General features: G+C 50.9%; 4 protein-coding genes across 4 annotated transcripts; 3 read left to right on the forward strand and 1 right to left on the reverse strand.

Moving 5' to 3' along the window:
- Window positions 1-306: 306 nt before the first annotated feature.
- Window positions 307-1,902, reverse strand: AA0111_g8242 (hypothetical protein; the record flags this gene model as incomplete). Its single annotated transcript, XM_028654668.1, has 2 exons — window positions 307-1,545; window positions 1,600-1,902. The coding sequence occupies 2 exons, from the start codon at window positions 1,900-1,902 to the stop codon at window positions 307-309; spliced, it is 1,542 nt and encodes a 513-aa protein (XP_028504164.1).
- Window positions 1,903-2,419: 517 nt separating this feature from the next.
- AA0111_g8243 (hypothetical protein) lies at window positions 2,420-3,837 on the forward strand (the record flags this gene model as incomplete). Its single annotated transcript, XM_028654669.1, has 6 exons — window positions 2,420-2,566; window positions 2,628-2,813; window positions 2,865-3,060; window positions 3,108-3,225; window positions 3,273-3,371; window positions 3,420-3,837. 6 exons carry the CDS (start codon window positions 2,420-2,422, stop codon window positions 3,835-3,837), a joined length of 1,164 nt encoding a protein of 387 aa, XP_028504165.1.
- A 2,902-nt stretch (window positions 3,838-6,739) lies between these two features.
- AA0111_g8244 (hypothetical protein) lies at window positions 6,740-8,012 on the forward strand (the record flags this gene model as incomplete). The annotated part of the gene is made up of 2 exons (XM_028654670.1): window positions 6,740-7,040; window positions 7,090-8,012. The coding sequence occupies 2 exons, from the start codon at window positions 6,740-6,742 to the stop codon at window positions 8,010-8,012; spliced, it is 1,224 nt and encodes a 407-aa protein (XP_028504158.1).
- Window positions 8,013-9,160: 1,148 nt separating this feature from the next.
- AA0111_g8245 (Siderophore iron transporter) lies at window positions 9,161-11,117 on the forward strand (the record flags this gene model as incomplete). Its single annotated transcript, XM_028654671.1, has 3 exons — window positions 9,161-9,378; window positions 9,434-10,299; window positions 10,348-11,117. The coding sequence occupies 3 exons, from the start codon at window positions 9,161-9,163 to the stop codon at window positions 11,115-11,117; spliced, it is 1,854 nt and encodes a 617-aa protein (XP_028504159.1).
- Between the last annotated feature and the right edge of the window lie 1,473 nt (window positions 11,118-12,590).

Here is a 12,590-nt window from a genome sequence, read left to right on the forward strand (position 1 = left end):
CAAGGGAGTGGGATTAAGATTAGGGTTTCTTGGTATACAGCTAGCTATAGAAAATCTGAAGAAGCTATTTTGTGCAGCTTTACGCAAGGATTTCAGATCTTCACCCAGTTTACCGACAGCTGCTCTCGTTGCTAAAGTGTCCGCGTTGAAAGTTTTGTAGCATCCTAGCTTAGCTTATATAAAGGTCATCGCACGACGTTGTTAGTAACAAAGATTCCGACAGCGCTTGGCTTGCGGCATCGTTCGACGGATACACAGAAGCTGTTGGCCTTTATTAGTTTTATATAGTATGCTTGTTAGAGAAAGCTACCCTTGAGGCGACAGTCCAGCAGCAATTTGCTTCCCTTTAGCATCGTCTAGAAGGTGCGCTACATCCTTGTCGGCCATGTCGAACTCTCTTTCAATGAGGCTTCTGCGCTCCTTTGATCTCGGCTCAAAGACTGCAACGAATGGTTTTGGGCCGGACACAAACCCAGTTGTAAACATCTCTTCTGACACGGTGATCCTTACGCCATCTTTAGAGCGTATTTTGAACGCCCAAAGCAGTCTTGCCATCGCTATCGCTAGAGAGTTTCGTGCAATGAATCGTCCAGGGCAAACTCTTCGGCCGTATCCGAAGTTGCTGGGCTGAGACCTTTCAATCCATCGTTCAGGCCGGAACACTTCTGGTGAGTCAAAAGTGCTAGAGTTCTGGCGCATCGCGGCGAACACAGGAACCACGACCGAGCCCTTGGGTATCAAGTAACCTTTGTAAAAGTCGTCCTGAGTCGTAGCATGCGGAATCCCAGCTGGCACAATGTGCCTCCATCTGAAGTTTTCCTCTACCACAGCCTGAAGATAGGGCAGGTTACTCAGATCTTCGAATCCAGGAAGACGATTAGTACCGACGACTTCGTCAAGCTCTTTCTGAGCGGCGGCAATCCAATCCGGGTAGGCTACGCACGCCAAAATGAAGATCTGCAACTGAATTTGCGTGGTTTCGACGCCCGCATCACACAGAACACCAAGATCCCATGCTACCTCTGTCACAGCGAGATCTTTCGCCTCCTTTGACTTGTTGAATTCTTTGGCCCAGTTCCATCCCTTGCGCTTAAGGGCGTCTTCCATGTTGGCCATGTGGAGATTTTCCCACATCTGGTACCACGCCTCAGCAGTTTTCTTCCATGGTGTCAATGGTGCTGGGAGGCTGTTGAGGGACGGGAAGAGATCGACTATCCACGCGCCAACCTGACCGGCAATAGTGAAGTTCTTAAGACACTCGTGACTGGTCTGAAGTTGCCATTCGTCTCCGGTGATGATGCGCATGCCGAAGGTGATGGAATATACGATGCTCGCCGCAAAACGCTCGAACTCCTTGGGGAAGTCGTTTGATTGAAGAAGGTTTTTCAAGAGCTGTTTGCTCTCTAGGTCCTGAATTGCCGTGTAACAGGCTGACGCACGCGGGCTGAGCACAGGAGCTTCTAGTCGTTGGTGCAAGAGAAAGTCACTATCGAATGGCTTGAACATTATGTGCTTGCTCTTGCACGTCAACTCTTGTGCCATAACCTTGAAATGTCAGGTCGCTATCACAGCTGTCGGTAGAATCAACTCGTAACTTACCATGCGTGGCCGACTACTGTAGATCATTGCCTTCTTGTCGAGCAGATCTTTGGCCACCTCATGGTCTCCAATCAATATCACATTCGTGCCGCCGAAATTGAGGTAGACAAGAGGACCATACTGCTCAACCCATTTCTGGTATGTAACCCAGACTGCTTCTTTGGGGGCCTGGTGTAAGTTGCCGAGAATGGGCAGGCGAGGCGGTCCCGGAGGTAGATTCGAGTCTTGTCGTTTACGTAACCAGAGGTACAATACTGCCAACAGACTGACAACAAACAGGACTGTTGGTGATATTATGGCCATTGTGACTGGGTTGGAGAGGCTTGTATCTAGACACTCGAGGCGTGAGAGCAGACGCCATTTAACCGAAGATGCGATACACGGCGATAACAGGGCATGTTGCGAGCTTTCGGTGCCTCATCTCAAGCTAGGCTTCGATACGTCCCGCTCCCTGAATTTGAATGGGGCGGACCACGGCCCGTCCCTTGTCGCAGCCAATGACAGGGCGTGGAGCTACTGGGTTAATACGAGCGTACCCAGGTAGCGTCGTGTAGGATTGCGGCACAGCTTGAGCCATCAAATCATGAACGCTCATGAGACGCTTCTGCAGGACTTTCGGCAGATAGGAGAGTGCGACGCGACAAAAGTCATACCGCACGAGCTTGGCATGCCTGAACGAGCAATAGCACGCCCGAATGACCCTGATACTTAGGACGCAGTATCTACAGGAGCAGCATGTGAACGATGCTCTGTCCTCTGAAGGGTCTTGCGAGTGACATTCTGATGTCTTCGAGGTTTTTCGCTGCTCTTTTTCGCTGATATGCATGACTATCGAACAGTCCTCAATGTTGCTGGGTGGACTCTGGTCTCGTTTTCAGCCATCTTCGTCTCAGCGCGATCATATACACGCGCACGAGTCGTGACGACGACTCTGGGCTGGGACGACTGGTGTATGATTGCTGGCCTGGTGAGTTCGACTCTAGACCTCAGTCCTACATTCAATTGCCATTGACTAACTGGAACATCAGGTCTTCGCTGTAGTGTGTACATCACTCGTAACAGCCGGCACTGCGCACGGCCTTGGACAACATGTACAGGACATCAGCGATCCAGAAGATCAGGCTGCGGCTACTATGTACGTGCTGTTGGCGCCTTGCTTCTCCATCGTCAGCGCCTTCTTTACGAAAGCCTCCATCATCATCGCACTAATGAGGGTAAGTACACAAGACTACGCAAGAGACGTAACTCTCAGCTTACCAGCCTAGATTCGAGGACACACGGCGCGTCTATCGCACAACTTCATCGCGTATACCCCTCTGGTCGTCCTACTGATCGGCTCCGCACTCTCATGCTCTGTCATGATCTTCTTTTGTTCGCCCGTACAGAAGTCTTGGAGACCGCAGATGGAGGGCAAATGCTTGGACCCCAAAATGCTGGATGTTGTCGGAAAGTCGGTCTCAGGTATGTTGGAGGAATGCCAATGTCTCTGCCAGGTGCTGAAGCCTCAGTGTATAACGCGATGATGGACGTATTTTGCACTATAATGCCATACTTCATCATAAGGAGTTTGAACATTCCTCGAAAGGACAAGCGAAACCTTGTAATACTGATGGGTGGTAGCATCCTGTGGAGTCACCTCGCCGCACTGTTGATGCAATTACTGACGTTGGCAGTGGCACATTCGCAACCATCATGAAGATTGTAGCGATGGGCAGCATCTCCAATGTCGCGGACATGACACACTCCTGGTCAGAGATAACGATCTGGTATCTGTGAGTGTAGTGCTATTGATCACAAGGGACCTTGACTCACTCAAGCAGGACTGAAAACAATGTTCTCATCATTGCTGGATGTTTCCCTGCCCTGCGGCCGTTCTGGCGTGTTGTGATTGGGAAATACAGCTCGTACCTCTCGTCGAACGCATCACGCAAAAATCCTCCACGAGGCGGAAACGGACGATCGACCGAAGACAATGAGCTGCAAGTGTACACCGTGGGATCCCAGCCCAAGTTTGGGAAGAAACCCAATCTGTATTCGACAACGATTCGCGTCAGTAGTGAAGAAAGGTTGTGTCCTAGATCAGACGGAACTTGTGTGGAAACCATTGAGAGGATCTTGCACAACCATGGAGACGAGCGCTTCGAGCGTCAGGCCTGCATTGCCAGCACTCGCACAGGGGGAATATCGCCCAGCTATAGCACGAGGATAACAGTTACCAGTGAGGTAGAGATCAAGTAGAACGCGTGTCGAATCGACGATTCTGTAGTAGCGCCCGCCCTTGCCAACCCCGCTACCCACTTCCCCACCGCCGGCGTCACACTGCGCCGGCTTCCTTATCGATCCACCATCGACCCTAGCGGCCTTACCGTCGCAGCTCGAGGAAATTTCTGTCTACCCTTTAGTTGGCTGAGGTCACGATACACGACTGATAGCATACTGAAGTTCATACGTTAGAGAACTCATCCGTCGTCCAGCTCTATACTGCTAGCACCAGCGTCTTCCGTTGGCTATCATAATCAGCCTGAGCCGTTGAGGGCAAAGTCAAGGCAGCTCTCTCACCGCTACCACTAGATGAACGGAACTTTCGATACTCGAAGAAAAGCTGAGTGCATGCAAACGCAAGCAGAAGTGTTCCATAGACGATGCCAAAGATGGTGTTCGCGTTGACGCCACTGCCGGAAGCTGCTATGGTCGGGACAATGCAATTTATTATAGCAAGTAACGCAGGGGCTGCACAGACTTCTGATAGCAATGTCAGAGCAAGTGAAACAACTGCCTGTTGTTACAGCAGGTGGGTTGTTGGGGTTCGACGTTGCTGGACGCATTCTACTTGGCCTGCAGTTATATATTTATGTAAACGACATTCAGCATACATAATGGCGACGCTGTGTTCATGAAACATGGGTATGAAAGTCGCGAAGATCTCTGACTAGCATTTTTACACGTTAAAAGCTCAGTATATCTTTGTCACGAACTGGTTCGTGGACACGACTGAGATGTTCGGGTTCCAGAACCGTGATTTTAGCTTCTGCAGGGAATATCACAGAAAAAGCCACGCGACACAGCATCCCTTGTAACGCCGCACAGACATTGCCTTTTTTTTGGGGGCGGAGCGATCTTCCTACGTAACCATTCGGGAACCCGTTAGCGAAGCATGTTGTTTGTTCGATAGCGTCATCTAGAATCGTGTTGCTGATTGCGCGCGGGATGCGGATCTCTTGCCCCACCCAACAAAGCTAGCGGAGCAGTCCCGCACCCCACACTTTACTGCTTGTACCATTGCAACCGCATCCCAGGCTCGTGATCTAGAACAGTATCACTCCTAATTATCCATCGCCACGAATCCCACCTGTTTACAAGCCCAATAAGCTTTACAGCCACAAATGTGAATGGCCATTATGGAACATCTGTTTCAGCATTCTGCTGGAGGTCTTCTACAAGCCTGCATCGAAGACTATCGTTGCTGGAGACTGATGTTACATGAATTGCAAGCCTGGGTTATTTGAGATGGTGCGCACGTCGTGTGGCCTTTGGACGTCTGTGGCGACAACCACCGGCCCTCTCTGGGGAAGATAGCTGGCTCCAAGCTCGTAGGCGCAGGCGTGGGGCGAATGAAGAGAGGCATGAGAAACGGAGAGCGAAGCCTGCCCTGTGGTAGCAATCCTGCCCGTACCTGTAGTTCCTGAGCTTCTTGCGCTAGAGGTAGCCACATCAACGGCTTCGCTGGGATGCAAATGCAAAGGGTGAGACGCTGTCAGAGTGCTTCCGTCAGATGAGCGATATTGGCAATTCTTTTTTCCCCGCACCATAGTGAGGTGAAGACAAAATTTGGACGCGAATTGAGCGGAGATACGCTGGTCGCTACTGCATGCGCCTGGTTCCTCTACTAAACCTCAACGATCAGTTGTGAAGCACCATAGCTACCAAACAGAAGTCAAGGGTAGGAGATCACAGAGAAATGCGATAGATCGCGCAGTACAGGACTCCTGTATTGCGACGGCTACAGTGAACGATGATGTTTGTTAGAAAAGGAATTCATCGGCACACGTCAGATCTTGCGAGCCTGAGGCTAATGTACATTCCCAGTACAGTGATCGCGACCTCGACGTTTACCTACTTGTACAGCCCACTTTCACTGTGAACATTTCTTAGCGTCTTTAGCGTTACTAGTGTCACGATGATGTTGTAAACAAACGAGTGGTTAGCAGGTGTCGTGGTGACTGCGGAAGTACTGGCACTAACAGTGCCTCTACAAAGTTCCGTGGCCTTTCCACTAAAAGCTGCCAAGCCATGACCTCAGCCCTCTTTCAACCGACTGAACGGTTGCATTTATGTGCGGCAGCGAGCTTCCTATACAAGTGGGCTGCTGGCGGCCTCCGGGGTGTGTGGCCGCATCTGTGGCCGCATCTGTGGCCCCATCTGTGGCCCACTACGACGTAGTCAGATCCTATTGGGCCGTTCTCGTCGTTGGCGTTATGTGACAGCCACCAATGCGGCCACACACCCCGGAGGCCGCCAGCAGCCCACTTGTATAGTAACGCTCCCATCGCCCTGCAAGGGTGATCCGAGCTCACGGCTTGCGTCTATGCCTGTAAACTTCTTGTTCCATCTTCGCATACCATATTGCCGCTAGTCATAGCACGGCCAGCCTTGAAACCGTGCAGCATGCTCTGCATTCAGCCAAACAAGAGGGACTCCAAAGTAGGCGCACTTACGTGTGCGGGTGAAAGCAACTTTCCTTGCGCCGCCGTCTTGCCTTTCGTCTGTCTTTTTGATAACCTATATAGACCAACCAGCGTCCCAGCATGTTCACCATGGTTTACGCACGCACAGTCTCGTCATTCGCGACAAAGCTCGTCTTTCACAACAACAGCGTTTTGTCTCTAGTTGAGATACAGTGCCCACTCCACAGACCGTGACACCTCTTTGTACACTATCTATAGAGCGTACAAATCGTCTCCTCCCACCTCCGCAAATCCTCGGTGCTACCCCAGCTACCCAAAACCGTTTTCCAGACTTCTGTCATCCTTCCCTGAGGCTGTGCTCGATCAGCACTGGAGACTCAACGCTCGGCACTCAACACACGACACCAAACACAACGTCATACTCCAGCATAGACCAACACCAATCGAAGGCCACCATGGGCCTACCACCAGCTGATGCCACTCCAACTGATCACCAAAGAAGGTGCATCGAACGAATGCTGCAAACGAAAAAGCTTCACATTGGCCAGAACCTCCTTGCTTGGAAGATTCATTTTGCCTTCCCAGACGCACTGCCCTATGTTCATGATTTGAACAGCAATGAAAGTCTTGCCTCAGGTCTGGATGTATTCGCTCCATTCCGACTGTACAGCACTTTCAACGACGACCACCGGGACTGCCTGGCATCATTAGCAGATGTGCCATTTCACACGGTAGAACGATGGATTCGTGAGTGCGGTAAGCATGCCTGAAACTCTTCGTACGGCCAACTCTGACCGACAAGTAGGACATTCTTCAACCAGATTACAAGCGCCATTGCACGACGTCAACGCCCATCCCTTCCCTCCAGCAAATCACTCTCCAGCCACCAAGCGATCTGAATTCGCCGGTTCACTCGATCCCTATGCTTACCGCGAACCGAATACAACCCTTCAGCGTCCCCGCAAAGTCAAAGTCGAGAAGGGATACTTTGAACAAGACTGCCTTACATGCTTTGAGAAGGGCTTTGACCCTAAGTCGCAGAAACAATTGCGCAAACACCTCAAGATGGACAAGCATACAAAGGAATACAAACTCAAGTCCACACCGGACAGTCTTCCTGACCATTATTCCTGCTGTAACATCGTCTTCGACGACGAAGACTCCTGGGCAGACCATGTGGTGGACTGTCACTGCCACTCCTCAGACATGCTTGGCCCCAAACCAATGAGCCATACACATCCAGCTGCTAGTCTCCAGGGTGTGTCGACTCCCGGGTCGAGCGCAGGCTGGTACGCTGGAGGTAGCTCTTATCAAGGTACTCCCGGTTCTGGTGTGACCAGAAACACCAGCTTCTCGAGTAAAGGATCTCGCCGTTACTCTGGTGTATCAGACCATCATGAAGGATCACCGAACGCTGTAGAAATTTCCGGTTTTTTCGAAAGTGGGCCAGTGCCTACTAGCCAGCCGCGGATTCATCTCGAGCCACCATATCTCCCCTCAACTGTCATATCTATAGATTCACCAAGTGAGCAGCTTCCTCTTGCAATGGATGTATTTGGCAACAACCTGTTCGACGACAATCACAACAAGGTCTTCCGCGCTTGTGATAACTCTCTCGTATCTAATGGGTATGCCGGCCTGACCTCCATATTGCCTGGGCGTCCACTATATGCATACCCAGGCTCTGGCAAAGTCCACAGCTACTGGTACGGCATCAACATATGGTAGTCCGCCGAGACAGCGGATAATGTACCACATTGGCTACCCCGACTGCATGACCATCCGGGTTCTGGAGCGTGTCAAGGTCGTACCGCCAAACTCACTTATTGTGAGTACCTGTAGAGCACATCGCGTATTCCATACCTACGCTTTCATTATTTCTTCGGTATCCGCGACACACATCGCAACGGCTAGGCGATGGATTATTCAGCGTCGGTGTTTAGATCTTCCCTTCTTTGCTATTCATCTCTAGGGCTATAGTGGCACCAAAAAATAATAGAAAATCTTTACGTTGAGCCAGACGGTCCAGCTCTTGCGCTCTTGAGTAGTTGCAGAGCTTCAGCTTGTAAGGGCGAGGGTGATAGGTGTCAAGATGTACCCTTGAAATATTAGCAGCACGGCTGGTCTTTATAACCCCGCACACCAAACATTAATACAGATCCCTCTTCACTTTTATGAGTCTCATCCCTGCGCCGGCAGCGTCTGCAAAGGAAGGTGGTAACGGAACGGGACATTTTCGCATCCAGTCAGCTTCATGCCGCGTCGCACGGCACCTACAACACAACGGAACTCTATCCGGCGCTGACAGCTCTAGTGCAGATGTTCACGACGTCGTGAAAGTATCGAAAAGATGTCGGATGCATGCTTCGGTGTGACCGAAAAGCTGCTCTCCAACCATTAGGCCCCCAAGAAGACGGGAGAGAATTTGTTCCGGGTTCAGCCCTGACGTAGCCAGAAAATCCCAAGACACCATCAAATCGCGCCAGGGCGCCTCAGCCCACGCCCCAACGTCAAAGTCGGATCAGATTAGATCCACCTTATCGCTAACCCGCACACTACACGGCGCTCTTCGACCCCGAAATGTGGTTCGCGGGCACGCCATGCTGTCATCGCACAGACCCGCGTGCATCCTCAGGGTACACAGCACAGTCGCGTGGGTGAATGTTCCATCCGCCATGCCACCGCCGCGCTTGGCAACAATAGTTTGTACCAATAGCATGACACGGGCGCCCAACCTTCCTTGCGCACTTCGGTCATGGCGATGCAGGGCCGATCAGATAAAGTAGTCGCATCTGCCATGTCGATATTTGCGATTCTGCGCACGCGGGTCGCGACGCTCACATCTGCTGAAAGAGTTGGGAGATTTGGATGCGAACATGCGCAATTCGATGAGGCCGAACGAGGCTATGCCGCAAACTGGTATCCTCCACAACGAAACTGATCGTGGCAACTTCGGGAAAGATGTCGACTATAACCGCGAACGGTCGCTAAGCGACGATACTTCAAGCGAACATTCAGCCCAGGCTGGTGTGAAACGTATTGAAGCTGTGAGTAAGGCGTGGACGAAAACCTCGATCATAATCGCCTATGTAACGTACGCCCTCACATCTTCCCACCACGAAACGCTTGCTCTACTAACTCTCTTCGAGCCTCCTCCTCATCGCCAATATAACTTCCCTGGAAATCCAAGTAACCAGCGCCCTCACCCCCTACGCGACTTCCGCCTTCGCCCAGCATTCCCTTGTCTCCACCATCTATGTAGTCCAAGGCGTCGTAGCCGCCGTCATCAAGCCGCCTATGGGGAAAATCGCCGACGTATTCGGTCGCCTAGAATCCTTCTCCATAACCATCTTCCTTTACACGATCGGCTACATCATGCAAGCCGGCTCCAACAACGTGCAAACATTCGCTGGGGCGCAAATTTTCTGGGCAGCCGGCTTCAACGGCTTACAGGTCCTGCAACAGATCTTCGTCGCTGACACGACGGATTTGCTGAATCGCGCACTGTTTTCGACGTTGTTCGACTTACCGTTCTTGTGGACGACGTGGGCAGGTCCGGAGGTTGGGCAGGCGATCTATACAAATATCTCGTGGAGATGGGGGTATGGTATTTGGGCTATCATTCTGCCCGTATGCTTCATCCCACTTGCTGTGAGTTTGTGGATGAATCAGCGGCGGGCGAAGAACCTGGGTTTCGATGTGCCAAGTCCGTTCTACGGGCGCAATACGTTCCAGGTGCTGAAGAACATCTGGTTCGACCTGGATGGATTTGGTTTGCTGTTGTTTGCAGCCGCCATATCGCTTATCCTGTTACCTCTCACTCTCGCCCCTAGTGCAAGCGGCGGGTGGAGAAATGGGAGCATGATTGCTATGTTGGTTATTGGCGGTGTCTTGTTGCTTGCTTTTCCGTTATGGGAGACAAGCAAGAAGCTTGCGCCGAAAGCCTTCTTCCCGCCAAATCTCTTCAAAGAACGGACAGTCATCGCCGGTGTCTTGATCGCGTTCTTCTACTTCAGTAAGTCACTCTCCACACCCTTGATTCGTATACTGATTGACCCTATAGTGGCATTTTACATGTCCGTCTTCCCCTACTTCAGCTCCTACCTCCAGATCGTCCAAGGCCAATCCATAGTAACTTCTGGCTACATCACGCGCGTCTTCACCTTCAGTTCAACCGTCTCCAGCGTCGTCGTCTCACTCCTGATCAAATATACGGCGCACTATAAGTACTATGTTACCTTTGGCGCCGCCATCTACCTCATGGGTATGGGTCTCATGTTGCACTACCGCACTGAATCCGCATCAACGGGAACTCTGGTCGGTACGCAGATAGCTATTGGTATCGGAGGAGGCTTTCTGAATGTGCCGGTGCAGTTGGGTGTTCAGGCTAGTGTAAGCCATCAGCAAGTTGCAGCCGCAACAACAGTGTGGCTCACCCTCCTGGAAGTTGGTGGTGCGGTCGGTTCAGCCATCTCCGGCGCGATCTGGAGCACGTACATTCCGCGAAACCTCCAACGTTACCTCCCGGCTGAGAATGCAGCCGATTGGGCGACCATCTACGGGAGTATCGTTGTCGCAGCGGATTACGTCACGTATCCGGCCGGATCTCCAGTGCGCATCGCAATCAACAGGTCGTACCAAGAGACGATGCGATATCTTCTCATCGGTGCACTTTGTTGCGCCGCGCCGATAGTGCCGTTGACGTTGTGCCTTAAGAATTATAAGTTGAATGCGATGGATCAAAAGGTTGTGGGAAATGTGATTGGGAGTGCTGAGAAGGAGAGAAGTTCAAATGATAGTAGCGGGAGTGGATGGAGATTTTGGAAGAGATAGATGCAGCAATGCGACATGAGTGATTCCTTCATATTACAGATAGACCCATCAGCGAGATCATCACTTACATGTCACATATGAAGCAGTGGATTGGTGGATATCGATTGCAGTAGATATTAGCCCAGTTGCATCGTGGATTCTCTGCTTTTACACAGCATAGAACCAACTACTGCAGTATATCGTGACCTCGGTTATGAGATACAGTGTTATGATACCGATATAGAGTGCAAGTCCGTAATTCTATAATCTACATAATAGTCTCTCCATGTAAAGACCTACAGCGATACTTCTTCGGTCAACAGATTCTGCCATATAGACACTGATCAGCAGTAGTACTCCTGCTATCAAAGGTGTTGTTAACATCCACGCCACAAATACTATCCCCCACTTTCCTTGTGGATGAGCGTCGAAGTAACTAACGCCAGTAACGCAGAAGCTTGTCCAATGTAAAGACCAGTGTAGTATGATACGAAGAATAGTCTGATGACATAGGTACAAGCTGAAAGAGATGCGTCCTAGGAATTGTGCCGCCCTAGTTTCAAAAGGTGCTCGAAGTCGGGGTAGAACACGCATACTACCAACAACCAAGATCGCGCCGAACGTATGCCATGTGCGCATTGTTGTTTCTGTGTTCCACCACAGGAGCGGAGGACACCATTCGAGGAAGAACCAGTCTGACGGGAAGTTTGCGTCAATGGTGCCGTCAGACTGAATTCGTATGGGTAGACAAAGGAGGTAGATGCCCAAAAGAAAGACCGAATATCTCGACAAGGATGATAGTCGATCCAGTACAGTCTTGAATGGGTTCAGCCTCCAGTTGTATTGGCGAGAAGGGGGCAAAAGTGACAGTATCTCGTGCTGTCCAAATGACGCGGAAGCGCTGAGTTCTGCATACAAGACTCCTGCGAAGAAAGCCATAAACTCGGGTGTACCATTCCACCATGACCGCACACAAAGTAGTCCTATGATGAGAATTCTTACTGTCTCGCGGGCGTTTGATAGTCCAAGTAGTGTCAGGTATACTTTCATAGAGCCGCGTATCTCCACAGGAACCGTCCAGAAGTCTGGGATGATGGTTAGCAAAGTGTGACCTTATGCCTTTTGGTTTACTCACGATCGTTGAGTGTCAGATTCTGGATATTCTCCACGTTGATGATGCTGACAAAAGACCGTGCTAGGCACTGAGCATGTGGGATCGGAGACTTCCATGGGTGTGCGCCTGAGCATCCTGTGCCTTCTTTGAAAGGTATAGTGTAAAGTCCAGTATAGTACAGCACATGACTTCCTAGCATCATGATTGCAACTGGGAAGCACAACCGGAACATCCTTCTGACCACACTGCTTGTCAATCTCTGGTAGAACCGGGCCATGGAACCCTCGTGACGAAGTTTGATCAGGCCAATGGAGATGGAGTATCCAGATACCACAAAGAAGATGTCGACCATGCCAGGTCCGGAGAAGAAGATCCGAAAG

This window comes from Alternaria arborescens (genome assembly GCF_004154835.1).
Source record: "Alternaria arborescens strain FERA 675 chromosome Unknown contig_20, whole genome shotgun sequence".
NCBI lineage: Eukaryota > Fungi > Ascomycota > Dothideomycetes > Pleosporales > Pleosporaceae > Alternaria > Alternaria arborescens.